A 22,832-nucleotide genomic window follows, 5' to 3' on the forward strand; every position below is an offset into this window, starting at 1 on the left:
CCTCTCTCTAACATTTTTTAAGCCAACGGTAACAAAATTGGCATAAATATGTGAATAAATGTGTGACTAGATTAGACCTTTACCTACTTGAATAGGTCAAAACACTACTTTAAAATTATGTAACTACTCCATTGGTGGCCCTTTTGCTTTATTTTGCTATAGTGACTTTTAGTGTTTTTTTTTTTTTAAATTACTTGAACATTATGAGCTCTCATAAACATCACTAGTCTTGAGAAGTGTGAGTATGCTCGTTGTGAGTCAATTTTTAGTATTTTGATTTCGAGATAGTTTTGTGATACTGATTTTGGAACATCTGATTTCCATGTCATATGCAGTAGCTTTGTGAAACACTTCTAGAACTTGCTGTAGCAGCACTTCTAATCTTTCTATAATTTCCTTTAGTTAGAAGAAATAACTTTTGCTTTTTATCCTCAGTGGACAGAAACCTTTTTTTTTTCCTACCTAATGAAATGTGTCTGTTTATAAAACTTCGCTCACGTGGGGTTTTAAAAGCAGATGTCTGCTATCGTTCATAGTCAGAATGAAGAATTTAAAACTGTATACGGCTGATCTCAGCGCTTCCTTAGATTGAGAACATGTATTATACATCCCAGCTCATTTCTAAAACACTGTCCTCAAGAAGTTACATAAATTTCATTTTCATGGTTAGTCCCCAGGGTTGGAGGTCTTTCAGGCCACTCCATCTGACTCCTCCTAGTACTTGTAATTTAATTCTGTGTACTTCAGTTTACAATATGAACAGAATTATGCTGTGGTATTGCGCAGGTATGTGGTCAAGCAGCTGATGTTAAAAACTTCATCCACTCTGAATACACATTGCAGGGTTCCTAAATTAGCTTCTGATTCTTTTGTAGTCTCATGGGAAATCTATCTAGTGCATCTAAGTTTTTAGAAGCAACATCTAATTTTCTTTTTTGTTAAAGCTCTGTGTGTGTGTGTGTGCGTGCGCGCATGCGTGTGCTTGCTTGCACATACTTGCTTGCACATGCCTTTGTTCCCAGAATTTATATGGGAAACTGCATTATTTGGGAAGATAGAATAATAATACCAGTTACCTCTGGAAAATGATAGGTGTCACATCAGCTGTGTCCTAGGGGGTAATGATGAGTTTGTGTTTCTCTGGTTTTAAATCTGAAGTTATTGCTTTTTTGATTGAACTCTGGATGGCCCCATCTAACCAATTTGAGCTCCACTGGCTTTTATTTCTGTTGTATTTGAATTGAGGAATCAGGAAATTCTATTGGGACTATATATTATATGATTTTGAACTATTTAAATGAGACAAGGGACATATCACATATACTACTATGTTTCAAAATGATGTTTTTATGTTGTCTGCTCTCTGTGAGCCTTTTCATGTGTCTCCTTAATGACTTTTATGTATGAGGCAACTGAAGAAAAAAAAAAGTGACCGACTTTCCCAATCTGTGCTTCCTTGGACATTTATATCGTGCATAAACCTACAGGAACCTGATAAAAAGGGTGGGGGCCGGAGGGAGGGGAAGAAAGTGAGCTCTAGTCTGAGCAGAGCACCGGGCCAAGTGCTGTGGTCGCTGGATGATACCTATTTACAGGCTCCCTGCAGGGCTTGCCATAACATTATACAATCAAGCAAACTCACAAGAAGTTAGTGAATTCAGGATGATTTCCATAAATGGCTGATGAGGACAGCTTGTCAGCGCTGCCAGGGGAAGTCACTGTGGCTGATGCCCAAGCTTTGAGGGGAAGAAAGAAAGGCTTCAGAGACAAAGGGGAGACTTGCCCTATGATTTGGACCTGAGTAGCAGGGAAGAAGCTGGTGCGAGCTGCGCACCCCCCCCCCCCCCCCCCGCCTCCCATGTAAAGGCAGGCATTTGCAGTCCTGGTTTTGGACCTTTGGAGGAGAGGGGAGGGACGTAAGGTGTACCAGAACATTACCATTGTCCCCACCCAGAATTAGTAGCACTGAGCATTGCGGGTGGGGTGGGGAATGGGGATTTTGTGCCCGACCATACACTCACAGAACTTTGCATAACCCGGGTGTGCATCCACTGCCAATGAATGTTAGTAACCACTCTTCCTTGTAGGTCATGATTTTCTGCTTGATGAGAAGTTGTCTCGTTTGATGATAACATGCCTAAATGCCTAACATACCTGTTTACCTATTGTGAGGTCAATGAACCAAGTTGCAGTGTTGTGTTTTCTAATAGCTATAGCAGTAGCTGTGCTGAATTCCATGCAGCTTCCTTGGATTGAAAACGTCTGCGATTTTATTTGCCCACAGTAGTTCTAGTTTTCGAGAGAGTCAAGCCTTACACATATCACTTCCTTTTTTTTTTTTCCTTTCAGACAAATGGACACCTGCCTGGGAATGGAGAGGTATACCAAGAAAGGCTAGCACGTTTAGAAAATGATAAAGAATCTCTTGTTCTTCAGGCAAGTGTTTTTAAAATGCTGTTCTTTTTTCATGACATATTTACAAAGACCATTTCAAATTGGGGTGGCATATTCAGATCCTTATAGGAGTTAGACTGCTAATGGAAATAAGTACATTGGCCATCTGTACACAATAGGGAGTGGTGGGGATGGTGGCAGAACAGGGGTATGCTTACCCAGTCTAGAGTGAGCAGCCCTGAATCAGCCTTGGCTCCTCTGATGACAGACTCAGTGTCATCTAAGCTGATTTTCTGATCTGATCTGTCATCTTATTTGATCTGATTTTTTAATATACAGCAGAAATTGCAATTTTATACCGTATATATTCATAAATCTGAATATTTCTGAATCTGAATATATTTAATTTTTCAATTTTAAAAATGATACCATTAGCCAAACAGAACCTAAAGAGAGTAGGGAGTTTGATTTATTGGATACAGTTGAGTTTTCTTCTTCTTTATAATGTTTGAAGTGCTTGACAAATATTTTTATTTTGGTATTTTAAGCTAAATAAATTGCAGTATATTGACTAGACTGGTAATCATTGGGAAAGACTCATAGTTTTCAATAAGCACCAAAGACAAAAGACTGATCCAGTGTCTCCTTGTGGATCTTTGAGTTACATCCTGGATTTGAACACATTTGTGAACAATGCAATCATGAAAGATGGCATAGAATTTGAATTCTCTGGATCCTTTTCTTTATTCTTCCTGAAGTATCAAGCTTGAATAGTCCTTGACAACTTCTCTTTCAAACATTAACTCCATTTCCTCTCTTAATTTCCAATACTACCTCCGATTCCCCTTCCACCCCCTGCCAAAAAAGATGATGTGTATACATGCCTGTTCACATAAAATGGTTGAATTGATGTTAACCTATTAACTATAAGGTAATTGCATTTCCCCAATCAGCCCTAACCTCCTTAAAAATTGAAGTGCTCAGATCAACAAGCTTCACTTAAATAAGAATGGAAAGGGTTGCTGTCTTATTAATTCTTATGATTTTTTTCTTTACAACTCAATGGGTAGTGACATCAATCCAGTTTTTTTGCTATTTAGAGAAATAAAGTTTGCAGTGGGACCCAAATTCTTCCTAATCCATTGCACTATTTTGCTCTAAATTATAGGTAAGTGTGTTAACAGACCAGGTAGAGGCTCAGGGAGAGAAGATCCGAGATTTGGAGTTTTGTCTTGAAGAGCACAGGGAGAAGCTGAATGCCACAGAAGAAATGCTGCAGCAGGTATGTACAGAAGCCAGCACCAAGTTGGAAGTTTCTTGCTGAACTATTTGAAGTGCTACAGTTATACGTTCTGTTCACTCTACTGCAACAGTCAAGTTTATGATTCACCTAGATTGGCATATTTTAAGAAAAACCTAGAGTAGCAGGATCTCAAAACACATGCACACAATAGAAAGTGTTCATGTAATTTGAATCCAGAATAAAATATTGATAGGCTTGTAGGTAATATTAATGTTCTTTTTTATGCTCTCCTAACTCCTAAACACGAGCATATATTTTATGATTAAGAAAAAAGGTAAGTGCCATGTGTGATTTTTACTGGAAAACAAAAAACAAAAACTCAAACTTGTAACACACACACACACACACACACACACACACACACACACACACAATGCTCGTAGGTGAGAGGACCTGTAAGATCGTGGATAGGGTATGCACTGGAGGCAACTTTTATTTATTTATTTATTTTTAAGATTTTGTTTATTTATTCATGAGAGAGAGCGCGCACGCTACGCAGAGACACAGGCAGAGGGAGAAGCAGACTCCATGCAGGGAGCCTGATGTGGGACTTGATCCTGGGTCTCCAGGATCACACCCTGGGCCGAAGGCGGCGCTAAACCACTGAGCCACCCAGGCTTCCCTGGAGGCAACTTTCAGTTTGAGTCCTCACTCTGCCATTTCCTTGCTGAATGACTTTTGGCAAAATCCTAAGCTCTCTGTTCACCTTCCTCGTTTGTTGAACAAGGATGATCTTTGGGTTATCTTTAGGAGTTTCTACCTTTTTATAAGGTTGTTTTGAGGATTGAACCACTTAAAACATGTGACAACAGTACCTGGCACATGGTAAACATGTTGTCATCAGTGTTATCATCAGGCTTAGCAGCAATTTATATACTTTATAAATTTATTTTATAAGTTTATTTCTGCTCAATGAACTAAAGCAAATAATTTTTTCAAAATTCGTCTATTTAGTGATAACTCTTCACCACATTCTCGACTTGATAGTTACTGCTTTGCAGTTGTGAGACACATCCATATGTAGCTATTTATAATAAAATAACTTTTGAATGTATCTCTTAAATTCTAATAGGAGCTTCTGAGTAGGACATCCTTAGAAACTCAGAAGTTGGATCTGATGGCTGAAATATCTAATTTGAAGCTAAAACTGACAGCTGTAGAAAAGGACAGGTTGGATTATGAAGATAGGTTCAGAGACACAGAGGTAAGTGACACCTCCCCTTATAAACATATGCATGTGCATGTATATATCTTTTATACATATTTTCAGAGCAAGTTGAAATTCCTCGTAGGCATGAGGGGGAATCAGTTAATTACTACATGCTCTCGTTCATCTAGGCTTCTTTTTGAGAATAAACTTGAATTACATTGACTTTTTTTTTTACATTGACTCTTTATCACTAAATGTTAATGGCAATATTTATTATGAGACTTTTGATATGAAATATTGATCCTTTTACTAGTCTTTATTTTTTTAAAGATTTTTTATTTATTCATGAGAGAGGCAGAGGGAGAAGCAGGCTCCATGCAGGGAGCCCGACACGGGACTCGATCCTGGGTTTCCAGGATCATGTCCTGGGCTGAAGGTGGTGCTAAACCACCAAGCCACCCGGGCTGCCTCTTTTATTAGTCTTTAGAAATACTTTCAACTTTATGACATTTGGAGTTCTGTCCATTTCTCTCTCTCTCCTTCTATCCAACCATATTGGTTTTTCTTCATTGTGGAAATAATGGGTTTAAGTGTATCACTGTACTAATAGTGATTTTTAAGTTATGCTAATTATTTACTATATAGTAGGTTGGTTTTAAAATATGTATAGAGAACATGCTTTCATTATATGATCATAAAAGTCAGATATTTAGAGTATATTTAGTTTGGCCTTCCAGTTTTGGTCTATTCTACACTAAATCATTCCAATTAAATAAAGCTCACTATTCTGTGAAATTGGGGATAGATTCTACAACCTGAAGAACCCATTTTTGTGGTTAAACATGCTTTGTTCTTTGTACTTATCTTATTGTTAATCCAGGTCTTTTATTTGCCTGTTATTTGTTGTTGGGGAAAGAGAGCATATCCATTTGAAATCTACTTATTTGGAAAGGAATAGCTGCAGGACTTCCTTATCTCCTAGGGCCATCTCTTCTTTTTTCTCTATTTTGTTTCCTCGGAGTATGGAGAGGTGTCATACTAGATTAGAAAGTGGGTACCAAGAAAGTAAGTATTAAGTATTTTCCCCCTTCTATTTTCATTTTAAACATTTATTTCAAACCAGCTATATGCCATCATAATACAAAGTACAGTACGTGTGTTATCCACTGTTTGCAAGTCCTGCATAGATTGGATCTAGTGAGATTTACTCCGTTGCTATTTTCAAATATAATTTTTCTGTCAAAGTTGAAACTGTAATGGAAAGTCTTGGCATATATATTACCTCCTCAGCAGCAAAGGAAATCCCTGACTTAGTTCGTGTTTTAATCTTCTAAAGCTCTCTGTCGGTCACATATATGAGTGTGTTTCTCACTTGAGTGAAACTGAGATTCTTAAAACAGAGCTTGGAAAGTTACTTAATTTCCCTAAAATTGTTGCTTTTGTACTTTCTTTAAAAATCTGTTTGGAGGGATGCCTGGGTGGCTAAGTGGTTGAGTGTCTGCCTTCGGCTCAGGGCATCATCCCAGAGTCCCACATTGGGCTCCCTGCATGGAGCCTGCTTCTCCCTCTGCCTATGTCTCTGCCTCTCTGTCTCTGTCTCTCTGTCTCTCTCTCTCTCTCTGTCTCTCGTGACTAAATAAATAAAATCTTTAAAAAAAAAATCTGTTTGGATATTTTCCTCGTTTTCCTTTCTATCGCTCTCTGACTCCACGGCCTGCAGCATAAAACATAGAATTCAGTCAGCAGATGGACATCATGCAGTGGAGCTAACTCTGGTGTGGGGAAAGAAGTTAGAGTATTTGGGGATCTAGAGTTGACCTTTTCCATTGTGTACATTAAGTTTAGGGGGAGTCTTAACCTGCATGACTGGTTAATATGGATCTGAGATGTTAACCAAACATTGGGACTAAATTGAAGTGGATGATGTGTTACGATTTTGTTTTAAGACTCCAGAACTATTTATATCTCTTGAGTTTATCTCCTTTTAAAAAAAGATTTTATTTATTTATTTATTTGAGAAAGAACACACGTGTGTGGGGGTGAGTTGGGGGAAGGACAGAGAGAGAGGGAGAGAGAGAGAGAATCTCCAGCCGACTTCACACTGAGTGCAGAGCCCAACCTGAGGCTGGATCTTACAACCCTGAGATCATGACCTGAGCCAAAATCAAATCAGATGCTTATCTGTCTGAGCCAACCAGGTGCTGTTGTCTGCATTTTTTTATAAAACTTTTTTTTCTGGTGCTTCCTTGCTTCACTTATGCATTTTTGATCATAAGCAAAGTGACCTAGTCATCAAACTTGCAGTAACTCAGTCCTTAATAATTTTCTAATAAATATTCTACACTCTTGGTAAACTATTGTGTGCATGCCCAGAGATTATAAACTATAATCCAGTCAATTTTGTTACATATGACAATAAATAAAATAGTCCACAAAATTAAAACTGAATTGAATATGCTCACTTTTCTATTATTGTTCCCTTAACAGAAATAAAATGTTCTGGGGCACCTGGCTTGCTCAGTTGGTAGAGCATGTGACTCTTGATCTCAGGGTCCTGAGTTCAAACTCTGTGGTGGATCTGGAGCCTTCTTAAAAAAAAAAGTTTCCCTGGCTGTTTCATGAATCCACAATTCTTTGTCTTAAAAGTTCAGATTATTTGGAGATTAATTTCTAAGAAAATATTGGAGTGGGGAAGAAGAAATACAGGCAATTCTAAAGACGAGGGGTTAAAGTCTTGAACCTTGAAATATTGAGGACCTGTTTCCGGAAAGGGCTGATAGAAGATGCTTAGCATTATTCAACAGTGCCCCCTTCTGGTAAGGGTCCAGATGTCAGAAATTGAATTTCTGTGGAGCCTGAAGAGTTTCTCTGAGAGGGAAAAAGGAATAGTAACAGGTATTTTCTTTTTAAAAAGAACCGAAATTCTGATGAGAAATTAGTTGGAAATAATTTTAATTCCATTTTTTAAGGTTTTATGTTAAGGAGCTATTTCCAGATTTTTTTTTAGCTTGAGTTATGGGGAAATAGGGCTTCTTTCAGGTTGGAGATTCACATTCATACTTACAGTGTTGCCAGAAAGGATATTTGGGTAGGGTTTAAAAAAAATAGAAAAATTATCTCAGTTTATAATTCTAGTTTCTTCAATTCTTTTTCTTTGCTAATTGTCACTATTTCTAAATGAAGTGGTAAAATAAAACAATACCAAATAGGCGTTCAAAGCTATTAAGCATGAGAAAGTGGAAAGAGATATATAAAAAAGACCAGACAGATGAAGGAAGATCACTAAGAATTTATAGTATGCAAAGATGATTAATAAATGGGAGATAAATAAAAGAGAGAATGATTTTTCCCTTAGACTTAAATTCTGAACATGTTGATAAGGAATCACAACTAAAATGTTATTAAATGATGTCAGACAGTTCCTGACCTCATTCATGAAAGGAGAAAATAGATGTCCTCTTACTGAAACATTGTGTTAATAATAATTAAAATAATTACTTCTTAGCCTTTTGGCTAAGATCAAGTGTAATAATAATTATAATAGAGGCTGCCTGGGTAGCCTAGTTCGTTAAGCCTATGACTCTTGATTTCAGCTCAGGTCAGGATCTCATTTAGCCTTCGCTCCTCATCCAGCCTCCCCTCGGGGCTCCCTGCTGAGTGGGGAGTCAGGCTTGAAAATTCTCTCCTCTGCCCCTTCCCATGTGTGCACATGCTCACACACAAGGGTACCAGCTCTTTCTCTTTAGAAAAAAGAAAATAATAATTATAACGAGTAATTATTGTATAATTCTGCTGAGTAATTATGTAATTGGGAAAGGCTTCTCTTTCCCTATATGTGCATCATGCATAGAAGTTTAGTAAGAAAGTTATATTTCTTGTAAGCATTTATTTCTTAGTTCATTTTTGTATAATTCTGTCATGTGTTACTTTATGGCTCACGAATAAAGGACATGTAAAATGAGAAATAAAAACCTGTTAACCATTGGTGGGGTCTTCATGGCTTGTAGTAAAAAATAAATCCTCTCCACAGTAAATTAAGTTGGTATTGTGTGGCATTCTAATTCCCTTTTCCTACAGTCTGGGCTCTGAACAAAAATATGTCACTGTTTCTCAGAACACTTCTGAGGTTTACAAGTAAATTTTTTTGTTTTGTTTCGTTTTTAAGCAGAAGTAGAAAAAACATCTGACTGTATTTGTCTTATGAAAACTTTAGGATTATTTTCTTTTTCCTATTCCAAATATAACATTGTATTATGACAGTATGTTTGTAAATGGCAGAGCCCTCATCCAACCTCAAGTTGAGAATCCTTGGTTTAAGAGGTTTACATTTCAAAAAGATGAAAAAAAGGATTTAAATTTCATTCCATTCTTCCATGCTCGGTTGATGAACAGTCTGCATTTTGGTAGACAAAGGAAGAAATTATTAAAATGTTTTTATAAGTAATCCACATATCACTGAAAAGTAGATGGTTTGACTAAAGAGAATTTTTCTAGTTAATTTTTATTTTTTTTTATTTTTTATTTTATTTTATTTTTTTTAAATTTTATTTTATTTATTTATGATAGGCACACAGTGAGAGAGAGAGAGAGAGGCAGAGACACAGGCAGAGGGAGAAGCAGGCTCCATGCACCGGGAGCCTGATGTGGGATTTGATCCCAAGTCTCCAGGATCGCGCCCTGGGCCAAAGGCAGGCGCCAAACTGCTGCGCCACCCAGGGATCCCTCTAGTTAATTTTTAAAGATGAAATCTATATGGTGGTTTTCCATCTAGAAATAGCTGATGATGGATAGTACGTGATTGGCTACCTTTCTTAATCAAAACTAAAAGTCACGTTTTATTTCCATAATCCCATCACTGTAGGCCAGAGACATTGAGAATTTAAAGTAGAGTTTGAGCTAGAAAGATGCTTTGCTTCTCAGGGAGATACATTTATTTCCATTTGTCTGATTCAGTTCATACAATTTGAACCCAGAGGCTATTGAGTTAAGATTTCTAAGGTGCTATTCTGGTATAGGTAAGTGTGTTGCTGCTTTCCTAATGTATTTCACTGTGCCTTTTTTGACAGGGGCTAATGCAAGAGATCAATGATCTGAGGTTAAGAGTCAGTGAAATGGATAATGAAAGACTTCAGTATGAAAAAAAGCTGAAATCAACCAAAGTAAGTTTTCCCAAGGGCAAGTCTGTCAACACATGACTCACTATCTATGATCAATAATATAAATGAGTGTTCAGTGAGTGTTCAATTCAGTATATGAGAAAGAAGGCATTTAACAGTGAATGAAATCCCCCCACCCCCCAAGCTGGAGCCCTTCTTGAATTTGAACACCACTATTCTGAATAAAATCGGGTCTTAACTAATCTAGTAAAACATAACCTGTTACTTCTTGTAGTTACCTAACCTTCTTTGATAAACCGATACTGTCTTCTTGGATACTTAGGCTTATCTTTTTCTACCTGTGGTTTCTTTCACACCTCTGTCTCTCTACCAGTCTTTAATGGCCAAACTTTCTAGCATGAAAATCAAGGTGGGTCAGATGCAGTATGAAAAGCAGCGGATGGAGCAAAAATGGGAGTCACTGAAGGTGTAGTAGACTTTGGGTAACGGGGTCTTGGGCCTGTTGCGTTCTGGCTTGTGCTGTTTTGCTGTGATAGTGTTTTTAGCAGCATGTGCATTCATCGTGTGTGTGTCATCTATTTTTAAAAAATATATTTAAAGCTGATGAAAGAAACGATGCGATCCCTAATCTTGTTTTCAGAAACGTATGAAATAGTTAATGAAAAACAATAAATAGGAGTAATAAAAGTATTCACTTACAAATTAAATATCACTGTCTTAGGGTATCTGAGACCCAAGCTTGGAAGAATAGTTGCAAAAATGCACCTGTGGGGGGGAAAATCCATATTTTATCAATATATCAATAGCAGAGACTGCTTCTTCCTTTGGAACTTTCTTGAAGGTTAACTATATTGTGGCAGTGAGTTGAAATTACTGCTTGAAAGAAGCTTCTTGCCAGTGCTACTGAGAACTTGTATTTGGTGTGTCCACGCCTACCATAAGTAAAAAGTATAGGGCCAACTTCCTCACTTCACTGGAGATCCTCTCATAGTACTAAACATAATAAATATACCTAGAGATTGAAAGTAAAATGTCTATCAAATTTAAAAGTACACTTGTTAGCACTGCCCAGCTTTATTTTCTGTGCTAAATACAACCAGCAAAATTTCAGTTTGCTAAAGCTAATTCTTCACCAAAATTAAACTGAAAATTAAAACATCAGTAAATAGACTTTTGTTTGGACTTGGAATATTTAGTAGCTGTGTAGTGAAAAAGAAGGGAAGGATTTAAAAATCTATTTAAATCTTTTTTCCATTGTCATAGGATAATTCTGTTCTTTAATTTTGGTGATGAGGATGAATTATTTAGTCCCATGGTTTAGCTAACATTGTTCATCACCTGCTACCTTACCCATTAAATTAAGCTTTACCTTGTCCAGGGAACGTGAGTGCCATTTTGAAATACTAAATAAATCTTAGTTGAGTCTTAATTTATATTTTCCAGTTTGCATTTTATTTTGCTTTTATGACACTAAATATCTAATTTGACACTAATATGACACTAAATATCTAATATCCTCGATTAACTTGGGGAGATTTCTTTCTTTAACGCAAGATTTAACCTTAGGGCTACCCTTGTCCTAATTATACTTTAAAATATTTTGTTTTAATTTGGTCACACAGAAGCTTGAAATACTTATACCAGAATTATTATACATTGACCTCCATTGATTGTCTTGCTTCCTGCTTCCCATTGCCACTGTCTGGTTTCTGAAGTCTACATCTAGATTTCTATCGTTTTTTGTATCATTCACAAAAAAACTAATTATTGATTTGAGAGTTGCCATACTCCCTGATATTCTCTGTTGGTCGTAATCTGCTGTTTTAAAATGAACTTAATCATTTGTAGGATGAACTGGCATCTTTAAAAGAACAACTGGAAGAGAAAGAATCTGAAGTAAAGAGGCTACAAGAAAAATTGGTGTGCAAGATGAAAGGAGAAGGGATGGAAATCCTTGATCGAGGTAGATATATACACTTGACATTTGTTTTCTTACTTCGTTACTATCCTCCCCACGCAACCCTCCCTCCCTCACTACGTCTGTAAAAGGAGCCAATGTTAGTGATGTGTCATTACAGGAAAGGCAAGGGTAGCAGAAACCATGGAAGACCAGTTCCAGGACAGCAAGGAATCCTCTGAGACTCCTTCTTGTACCTGCAGATCTGTGAGCTTCCTCTCCAGAGCAGTTGGAGAAGGGCAGCTCTTTATGTTATTGGGTGTTTATTTTATATTACTAAGTTGTAAATTCTCATGAGAGAGTTCTTGCTCAAAACGTGGTACAAGGTAGTGATAGAAAGCATTCAAAGGAATCATTATTATGTTCCAAGATTATTTCCTTCTGAACCAACCGTGAAACAGAAATAAATTTAGAAACCTTTCCTGCCCTTTTGAGAGAAGAGAGGAAAAGACTGCATGTCTTTGGAAAATCAATGAAAATTTCTGATCATGGATTGGACCCTCAACCTGCTAGAGAACAAAAATAGGCTAATTCTGTTTTTGAAAAAAATGTGTGAATTTATCAAAAAACTTTTATCGTAATTGAGGTTTTTCTCGAATATTGTATTTGGACTGTAATTTTCAATGTACATTATACTTGATAGAAAATAACTTGGATGAAAGGTGTTTTTTATGTCATGTTTGAAATATAAATGCACGCCACACCTGACGACACTAGGTTTAATTTAATCTTTCTTTGCTATTATAAATGCTTGTGGCACTGCAAGGTACCAAAGCAACTTTGGACTCTTTTGAAACAAAAAATTACATTTAGTGTAGCTTTAGTACATTTTTATGTATTATGTGAACATATGAATACATTTTATGTATTATGTATTGGTAACATCATTGTCTATACAATGAAGGTCTTGAATTAGGTTACATGTCATATCTTTCTTGGCTCTAGAATACCCTGGCTTTATATACCTATAGTTGCAATTCCCTATGGATCAGAAAACTCAATTCATCAAACATTGAGGGAAATGGATTTTTTTCCCCTTATATATTTTGGGCATATATAGAATTGTAGTTGTGTAGGGTTGGGTTTTTTATTTTTTAAGGATTTTATCTTTTTATTCATGAGAGACAGAGAGGCAGAGACACAGGCATAGGGAGAAGCAGGCTCCATGCAGAGAGTCTGACGTGGGACTTGATCTCGGATCTCCAGGATCACACCCTGGGCTGATGGTGGCGCTAAACCGCTGAGCCACCAGGGCTGCCCATGTTTTGTTTTGTTTTTAAGTAAGCTCTACAGTCAACGTGGAGCTTGAACTCACCACCCCTGAGATAAAAAATCACATACTGTGCCGACTGAGCCAGTCACGCATCCCTAGATTTTGGTGTTTTTATTTTATTTATTTATTTTTTAATTTTTTAAAAAGATTTTATTTATTCATGAGAGACATAGAGAGAGGCAGAGACACAGGCAGAGGAAGAAGCAGGCCCCATGCAGGGAGCCCAACGTGGGACTCGATCCCAGGTCTCTAGGATCCTGCCCTGGGCTGAAGGCGGCGCTAAACCACCGAGACACTGGGGCCGCCCAAATTTGGTGTTTTTAAAGGACACTCACAGATAGGTCATGCTTTTAGGGTTTTAAAAATAAAATGGAATCATAGGACTTGTGGACTAGAGAATGTGTTAGAGTAGTGGTACCCAAAGACTGATACTGGTTTGCTAGCTGCTTGTTACCAGTGCACAGCCAGGTAAATTCAAGGGTTGAGAACAATGTTTAGAAACTTCATGGTAAATAAATAAATAAATAAATAAATAAATAAATAAATAAATAAATAAATAAAGAAGGAAGGAAGGAAGGAAGGAAGGAAGGAAGGAAGGAAAGAGAAGAGAAGAGAGAAGAGAAAGAAAGAAAGAAAGAAAGAAAGAAAGAAAGAAAGAAAGAAAGAAAGAAAGAAACTTCATGGCAATCCACATGTTGGCATAACATCTAACTGCATGATCAGTGGACTCATTTCATTGCACAGGAGATAGACCATTTCAGTGTTGTAGAATTCAAGTGGAGGAGGGTTTACTGTGTCACAAGCAATGTACTGGGCACATTCAGGAGGGCCATGCATTGAATTGTAATGGAAATGTAAAAATATCAAAGCATCACTAATGGTTTTTTCACCACATAGAGTGTAAGGAGTGCTTGTATTCCATAGACCTAATTTTAATACAAGAAAATCAAGGTTCACAAAGATGACGTGACAGATAGAGGAACTCAAATTTAGGTCTTTTGATTAATTATGTTCTCTTTCTAACCTTACACAGAGCATTATGTATTGTAGTACTATTACTAAAGTCACAAAATAGTGTTTAATATTCGGCTTTTTAGGGTTAGAGTCGCTTTGTTTTAGGTAATAGGAGACTAAATAATAGTGCTTTTAAAATATTTATTGTTATAATGTATACTAACTTCCAATTCGATGGGTTTTCCTGCACAGATGAAAATTTTAAAAAGAAGCTCAAAGACAAAAGTAAGGTTTTTGGTGTATTTCCATCAGCCTTTACATTCACCAAAAGTGCTACTTGGACTGTTCTTTGCATGTTTTTAAAACATTTCTCTCACCAAAGATGTAAAATTGCTTCATCGATAAGCTCTCCATTTCTTCAGAGTGCACAAAGTAGAGGGTAAATAAAAACGCAATAAAAACAAGGAGTAAAAGGTCATTTTGCTGATTTTTTTTTTCTGATTCAGCTCCTTTGCTCCACAGGATACAGCAGAGCACCCAGAGTAGTGAAGGTGAGAAAGTATTTTCTTTGTAGTTCAGGAGATACTGGGTTCGTGTTTTGTAGCCTGTTTTTTTTTTCACTGAGATCTACATTGGGAGTTAAACATACCCTTTTGGTGCTAGAAAAGAAATTGAATCCAGACTGAGTAACAGAACCCAGATTATATAATGCAGCATAAAGATAAATCCTTAATTAAAAGACTTTTTCCTCCAGCTACTGAATTCTTAAGAGAATTTGGCATCAAAAAAACAAAACAAAAACAATTTCTGCAGGATATACCTTAATTGAAAATGTTAGATCAGCGGTGAATGATGCACCACTATTTAAAGTTTTTTTTTGTTTGTTTTTGTTTTTTTTCCCTAGAAGCAGGTAATCTTGGCTCAATTTTTCTTCTGTTTGAATTTTTTAAATTTATGATTTCATTTTAGGTTAACTTTTCATTTTAAAATATTGTTTATTTTATTATTAAAGTAACATGCTTTTGTATTTATCAAATTTTAAGGAAAATTGCATTTACCTTACTTTGGCTTTTACATTTTAAAATAGTGTTGGAAATGATGTTTATAGATGAAGCAAAGTACTTATTATCCTTCCATATGGAACCTACAAGCAGCTTCTTATTAGCATGACTATTCATATAAAAGCCACATTCCATCAGGCTCTTACCATTCATGTCTCCATCTTGGTTAAAACTGAGTATCATTTTCTCTGCTTTTGTCATCATGTACACTGTTCATTGCTTTCACTCACTGCTGTCAAGGTTTCCTTTTTTTGAAAATTCTGTGTTTTCATAGTTACAACACTGACATTCCACCGTCAGTGTTATGAAGACTGTTGTTGGTCTGAGAGAGGGCAGTTAGCTCTCACCTTTATTGTTTGCTTTCTGGAGTGATGACTATTCAGGTGACATAGAAAGTGTTCGTTTTTCAGATTTTCCCCAAAAAGAGGTTTTGGATGGTAACATTTCATTAAAACATTTCAGTCTGAAGAGTCAGCCTCTTGTTATTGTCATACACATTAACGAAACTGACTTCTGATGTGATGTTGTGATGTTTTCAGATATTGAAGTGCAAAAAATGAAAAAGGCTGTGGAGTCCTTGATGGCAGCAAATGAAGAAAAGGTATCTAGATGAAATTAAAGTATTTATGTGGGTGTGTACCATCATTTTGATCATTCCATGCATTTTCTTAAGATATTTCCATTTGAAAAAATATACCCTACATACTACTATGTCGAGGGACGATTGTTCTCTGCCCCCACATGCCTGCTCTCTGTGCTGGCAGTTATAATTGTGGCTGAGTGCGTGGAGTAGTGGCCAGCCAACAGTGGCTTCCCTGAGAATTCCCTCCCCCACCTCCCCATGAATCTGGGAAAATGTTCAAGCTTTCAGATCATTTCTTTATATTCAGGTGGGAAATGAGAGAAAGGGTAAAGCTCATAATGCATCCTTTCTGTGGTCACTGGAAATTCTGGGCCAACATGAACTCTGGAAGGAGGTGGCCTAGGACAACTTGAGCTTCATGATGAAGTTGATTTTATTCATATTATTTCCTTCACACTCCTGGATTCTTTCACATCAGGAATTGTCTCTATTCTTCTGAGAGTTGAGATAGGAAAAAACAGAGGCAAGGGCACTGTAAAATCAAGCATGGCCCCAGGCACTGTTTTAGTAGTTCCATTGGCCAAATATACAGATCTCCAGGGGTTCTTTTCTTCCAGTTGCTTCTCTCACTTCATCTTGCTGAAAGCAGAGAAACAGTGACCTCTAAAGCAAGATGTTTCTTCAATGCCTACCTCAACAGCCATATATCCAGCTGGCATCAATGGTTGGGTTCAGCTCCTTTCATCGGAACTACTCTTACCTCATCTTCCTGAATGAATAGAACCAAGAACAGAGTAATTTATTATGTGGAAATAAATTCATTGTCCTATCCACCCACCCATATATAGGTTTCTTTTTGTTAGTCTTTCCCACTATTGAATAAAAAGGAAAGTCATTAGCAAGGTGCCCACATAGCCTTTACTTTTTAAAAATAATCACTGAAATTCATTTAGTTTTAATTTCTAGCTCTCAAAAAAGCATCAATAATAAACAAAACTCCCAATGTTGACTAAAGGCTTACTAGACACTCAAACTGCATTAGGAGCATCAAGGGTGACATAAGTTTTAGAAGTTCCAGAAGGCTTCAAAGAGGCCATGTTTGAGCAAAATCTGAGGAAAAGCAAGAGTTGTTCATCAGGAACTTGAACGCTTCTAGGGAAAGTGTCTGTGAGCCAAAACATGTCTCAAAAGTAAGGCTGGAACAGCTCAGTGCATGTTGAGAAAGTTCAGAATGAGATAAGGTGAGAAGGGGTATTTCAGGCTGTCATTTACACAAGTTGTCATTTACACAAGATTTTTTTTTTTAATTTTGGATTTGAGAATAAGTTTCTAGTTTGAGTAACAAGGTAAATGATAGGGCCCTCAAAGAGTTAAGGAAATGTAAGCTCAAGTACTAGGGGCAAACAATGAGCTTAATTTTGGAGACCTTTAATTTGATGTGCTCATGGGACATTTAAAAGGAGATTTCCCATAGGAAATTAGAAAGTGAATCTAAATTTTGGGACTAATGTATAATTATACATTGGGTAGGGAATGAACCCCATCAATTTTAGGAGACATACAGAATTGTAGATTGTCGGAGACTAAACTATAGTTGATGTATCAGTTAGGTTTTGCTCCATGACAAATCACATTTATTATTTCTCATACTTCTGATGGTTGGCTAGGTGGTTCTTCTGGTCTGGGCTGGCTCTGCTGATGTCTACAGTTAGCTGCTGGGTGGGATGAGGCTGGATGATTAACAGACTTTTGTAGGTAGGTTCCATCTGGGATGTCTCTTCTCCAAATTGTCTGTCATCCTCCAGTAGACTAGCCTGTGCTTCTTCACATAGTGCTCACAAGGTTCGCTAGAGTAGAGAGAGAGGGCAAGCCCTAATGTGCAAATACCTTTCAAGACTTTTCTTGCACCACATTTGTTGATATCTCTTTGGCCAAAGCAGGTCACATGGCCAGGCCCAAAATCAGTGAGGGAGGAGCTAGGGAACTCATTTTTACAATTTACCAAAGGCAGAGGAAAGGACAAAATTTTTAAAGCACTAACAGTTTATAGTCGGGGCTGGGTGGTAGGTAGTGGGGATAGTAAAAATAGAATATCCATCTGGTCAAGGAATTAAGAAATCAAAATAGAAGAAAAAAAAAAGTGGAGGGAAATGTGAAAGAACTGGAGAGTGGGGTCAAGTACCAGAGGTCAAATTAGAAAAAGGATGAAACGTACTCATTATTTTTAGTAAACAGAAATTCTCTGCTGACCAGTTGATGCAACTTTGGCTGAGTGTTTTGAGAAGAGAAAAGCCAAATGGTGAATGATGACGGCTGATAAAGATAGCAGGTGTAGATCTTTCTTCCAATTCCTGACCTATAGGTTGGAGAGAATAATTAAAGTTGATTTTTTTCTTTTTCTTTTTCTTTTTTGTATCTTATTACCTTGTTTTGTTTTTGTTTTTTAAAGATGGCAGCTGAAGGATAGGATCTCTAAATTTAGAGGTACTTTTTCTCTATCTCTGATGTATGTAGGAAAACCATTCTAGATATTACCAGTTTTACTAAAGTTTAGAAGTATTCTTTGAATAGTGTAAATAATTCATGTCTACGTATTCTTTGTGCCACAAATACTTTTACTATTTATTTAAGGTCATGGCATTAAAGATGACAATTTATTTTATTAATAGGATCGGAAAATAGAAGATCTTCGACAGTGCCTGAACAGGTACAAGAAAATGCAAGATACAGTGGTGTTGGCCCAAGGTAAAAAAGGTAGTGTAGCTCCTATAGGTTTTTCTACTTTACTTGATTTTAAGTGGCTATAGATTTTTACATTTGGCTTCATTTTCCTGGAATATCAATTATTCCAAATCATTCATTCATTCATTCATTCATTCATTCATTCATTTCAACAGTGTCATTAGGGATCTGTTCTCTATGCTTTCTTGGTATGTAGGCCAATGAGAATACTGTAGATTGTTCAGTCATGGAAAGCTTCTATGTGGAGTTCATCAGAATTCCAAAGAGAGCAAAGAAAACAACAGCGTGCTCAAGAGCCTATGCTGGAAAAAGGGCTTGGTGTATTTAAGAAAAAAAAAAAAAGGGATCCCTGGGTGGTGCAGCGGTTCGGCGCCTGCTTTGGCCCGGGGCGCGATCCTGGAGACCCGGGATCGAATCCCACATCAGGCTCCCGGTGCGTGGAGCCTGCTTCTCCCTCTGCCTGTGTCTCTGCCTCTCTCTCTCTCTCTGTGACTATCATAAATAATAATAAAAAAAAATTTAAAAAAAAAAAAGAAGACCATCATGACTGGAAGAGAGTGAGCAGAGAGAGAATGAGATGAGATGAGCTGATAGGAGTGAGTGCTGGTCAGGTCAGGCAACACAAGACATTCAGCTCTTTGAGCCCAGAGGGATCCACTGAAGGGTTTTCACAAATCTGCAGCATTTTTGTAACAAATACTGAGAGGAGGGAGCATTATTGGAAGGAAGAGAAGCCAGTCAAGAGACCCTCATAAAATTCAAATGGAAAGATATGATGGTACTAATTGGAAGTATATTTTGCTGTTAAAATCAACACAGTGGTGTGATAAATTAGATGAGAGTGAAGAAGAGGAAAGAATCAAGAAAGATTGATGTTTCTGACTAAAGCAACTACGTGGATGATTCCATTTACCAAGATAGATTAGCCTAGTGAGGGAACATTGGAATGGTTAAGGGGGATTGTGTTCAGCTTTGAATGTGTTAAAAAACAAAACAAAACCATAAAACATCTAGGTAAAAATAGTCAACATCTAGGTAAAAATAGTCGTGCTTTGATGGGGATTAAGGAGTATACTTGTCAGGATGAACACAAGGTGATGTTTGGAAGTGTTAACTCTATTGTACACTTGAAACTAATATTACACCGTATGTTAACGAGAATTAAAAACTTAAAATACTCATGCCCTTTTTTTTTTTTTTTAAGTTTTTATTGATTTATTCTTGAGAGACACACAGAGAGAGGCAGGGACATTGGCAGAGGGAAAAGCAGGATCCCTGTGGGGAACCTTATGCAGGACTTGATCCCAGGACTCCAGGACTACAACCTGAGCCAAAGGCAGATTGCTGAACCACTGAGCCACCCAAGCGCCCCTAGTCATGCCTTTTGATGTATTATTCTTTTACTTGTGCACAGTTCAGTTGGCCGTTCTCAAGTGTGGAAAATCTCTGAGGGCGGGGGGGGGTCATTTAGAACAAAAGTGTGTTAAGAACAAAAGTGTGTTAAGTTTTCTTGTTAACAATGCATAGGTGGGATTATTTGCTCTAAAAGTAAGCACTGGTAGTAAATCTTTTTGAAAGTACTTGGGAAATACTGAGATTTTGGAGTTTCAATTTTGATGAGTTCAAAAAGAAAATCCTACTTCAGAACAGGATTTCTGGGGGAAAAAAAAAAAAAGGATCTTAATCTTTTTGTCCACATGACTTAGCATATATTTTTACATAGTCATAGCATTTAAAACAGTGTTTGAGGGACGCCTATGTGGTTCAGTGGCTCAGTGGTTGAGGGTCTGCCTTCAGTTCAGAACATGATCCCGGGGTCCTGGGATCAAGTCCTGCATCGGCTCCCTAATGGGAGCCATCTTCTACCTCTGCCTGTGTCTCTGCCTTTCTCTCTGTGAGAAAAGGGGTAAATATTATTCCTAATCATCCTAGCATGTAAATTTCATGGGGTTTTGTTTTGTTTTTATTTTAAAGTAGACTCCATGCCCAGTGTGGAACTCAACATAGGGCTTGACTCTGACTCTGACTCAAGACTCTGACATCAAGATGTGAGCTGAGATCAAGTCAGATATTTGAGGCACCTGGTGATTCAGTTGGTTAAGTGTTCAGCTCTTGGTTTGGCTCAGGTCCTGATTTCATGGGTCTCGAGATGGAGCCCTGCCTCAGCTCCTCACTCAGTGAGAAGTCTACTTGAAGATGCCCTCTCTCTGTCCCTTTTCTGCCCTGTGTACTCTCTCTCTCTCTCTCTCTTCCTTCCTCTCTCTCTCAAATAAATAAAGCTTAAAAAAATTTCATGTGGTTTTTTTTCCATATTTAAAAAAATGCATATAAAATGTGAAGAGGTAGTTTTTAACCACCATTGAAAATTATATCCTATTCTGATGAAGAGTTTATAAACAGTGATTTTTCACTAGGACTTATATTTACTTAGTTAATCCGTAGAGAATGCTAATAATACCTACATTAATGAAATTAGAATAAATAATAAAACAATTAAAAAGCTAAGTCTAGTTAATAGCTTTAAATGAGTATATGATTTATCATTTTGTATTCACAGAATAGTGTTTTAAGCATCATTCTTTGGTTTTAAAAAAGAATATTTGGCACAGTTGTTCACCTAATCCTTCTCATCACTGGAGATGTAAAAGAAATTCTCAAAGTTGGCTGGATATGTGGTTACATTTGTCCATAAGTCTATTCTTTCTGCATTAAAATAAATGGCACAGAAGGATTCTCTTAAGGAATCAAAAGATTGCCTTTTTTCTGCTTTTTTCCCCCCAATAATACAGTAATGATGAATATTGAATTGTTTCCTGATAACTCTTTTGCTGTTCAGAATTAGTTTGTTGTACCACTGATAATTCTCCATCTTGGTTATTTCTGAACTGAAATTTGTAAAACCCCCATTTCTGAAACAAAATGATGGGAGGACTGTTGGACTAAATTAGCCTCTGATTGCCATGCTGTGAGTCCATGATTGTATTAATACTATTCCTGGGCCTTAGGTGCTCATAGTTTAATATGTTTCCTACATGCTATGTTGTTATTTTTCTAAGGATTTCAGGAGAAGCTGACTCTTTGATTTTTGAAGATGAGGGAAAAAATTTTATTTTAAAGATTTTGTTTATTCATGAGAGACAGAGAGGAAGAGACCTAGGCAGAAGGAGAAGCAGGCTACTTGCAGGGAGCCTGATGTGGGACTCGAACCGAGGACTCTGGGATCATGACCTGAGCCAAAGGCAGATGCTCAACCACTGAGCTACCAGATGCCCTGGATGAGAAAAATGTTTCTATTCAGTTGGTATCCTTCCTCCAAAAGTGAAATGTAAATGAAAAGCTGCTGTTGTCCTCCTTTTGCTTTGTGTTTTCCTAGGCCAAGATGGCGACTTTGAAGATCTGCTCACTTCCAGTTCCATCTCCACTTTGCTGGATGTGCAGGGTTTTAGTGACTTGGAGAAGAGTCTATCGCCTACACCAGTAATGGGATCTCCCAGTCGTGACCCATTTAACACAAGTGTTCCAGAAGAGGTATTTGTAGACTGAATATTTTATTTTCTTCACATTGAACAGACTGTGTCACTGAAGGTTAAAATGCTGTTGACAGCATGAAAGACATGAGATCTTTTCTCAGTTCAACTACTGACGGAGTCTTGGCAATTTTTGTGTCAAGACTCAGTCTCGCAGGACTTAATTTGAAAGGTGTGTTTTTCTCTGGCCCTTTAATAAGTAAATGCCTTGGACAATGTCAGAATTGCTTAAATAATTCAGGAAAAGCATGGGAGAGAGTGTCATCCTATATAGATTACAATCTACTTATTAGAGAATAAATAGGGAATAAATGAAGGCGGATAAAGTGAGATTATATAAAGAAGTTGATTTTAGTCACTTCTGATGGTGCCTCTGAAAAATGCTATACTAAAATTTCCCTTCTTTAGACTTGGAAAAAGCAACTGGACAGGAATACTCAATCTTGAACTCATTACTTCTCTTTTATATCAAACCGGTGCCAAAATCTGTTTCCATTATCTATTGCAAACCACTCCAAAATTGGTGGGTTGAATGACATTTATTTTGCTAACAAATTTGTATATTTGGGCAAGGCTCAGCGGGAACATTTCTTCACTTCACTGGGTATCAGTTGGAATGGCATGAAGGCTGGGGGCTTGAGTCATCTGGAGGCTACCCCTTTTGTATGTTGCATGATTGGGTCTACTGTTGGCCAGAACCTCAACTGAAGCCCTAGCTGGAAATACACATGACTGCTTGACTTTCTTGTAGCATAGTGTTTAGGTCCTACG

At 37.3% G+C, this 22,832-nt stretch overlaps 1 protein-coding gene across 9 annotated transcripts in view; it reads left to right on the forward strand.

The window, feature by feature from the left end:
• Positions 1-22,832, forward strand: part of PPFIBP1 (PPFIA binding protein 1) — a 167,287-nt gene that overhangs the window by 119,979 nt on the left and 24,476 nt on the right. For 3 of the 9 annotated variants that reach the window (XM_041736506.1, XM_041736509.1, XM_041736507.1), the window contains 10 exons: positions 2,350-2,436; positions 3,563-3,676; positions 4,770-4,901; positions 9,914-10,006; positions 10,338-10,430; positions 11,813-11,927; positions 14,401-14,433; positions 15,749-15,810; positions 18,462-18,546; positions 21,908-22,062. In XM_041736506.1, coding sequence (XP_041592440.1) covers positions 2,350-2,436; positions 3,563-3,676; positions 4,770-4,901; positions 9,914-10,006; positions 10,338-10,430; positions 11,813-11,927; positions 14,401-14,433; positions 15,749-15,810; positions 18,462-18,546; positions 21,908-22,062 — 969 coding nt within the window. The remainder of the gene's footprint in view (positions 1-2,349; positions 2,437-3,562; positions 3,677-4,769; positions 4,902-9,913; positions 10,007-10,337; positions 10,431-11,812; positions 11,928-14,400; positions 14,434-15,748; positions 15,811-18,461; positions 18,547-21,907; positions 22,063-22,832) is intronic. The other 6 variants (XM_041736508.1, XM_041736510.1, XM_041736511.1 and 3 more) reach the window with 6 other exon arrangements.

This window comes from Vulpes lagopus, chromosome 21, assembly GCF_018345385.1.
Source record: "Vulpes lagopus strain Blue_001 chromosome 21, ASM1834538v1, whole genome shotgun sequence".
Lineage (NCBI taxonomy): Eukaryota > Metazoa > Chordata > Mammalia > Carnivora > Canidae > Vulpes > Vulpes lagopus.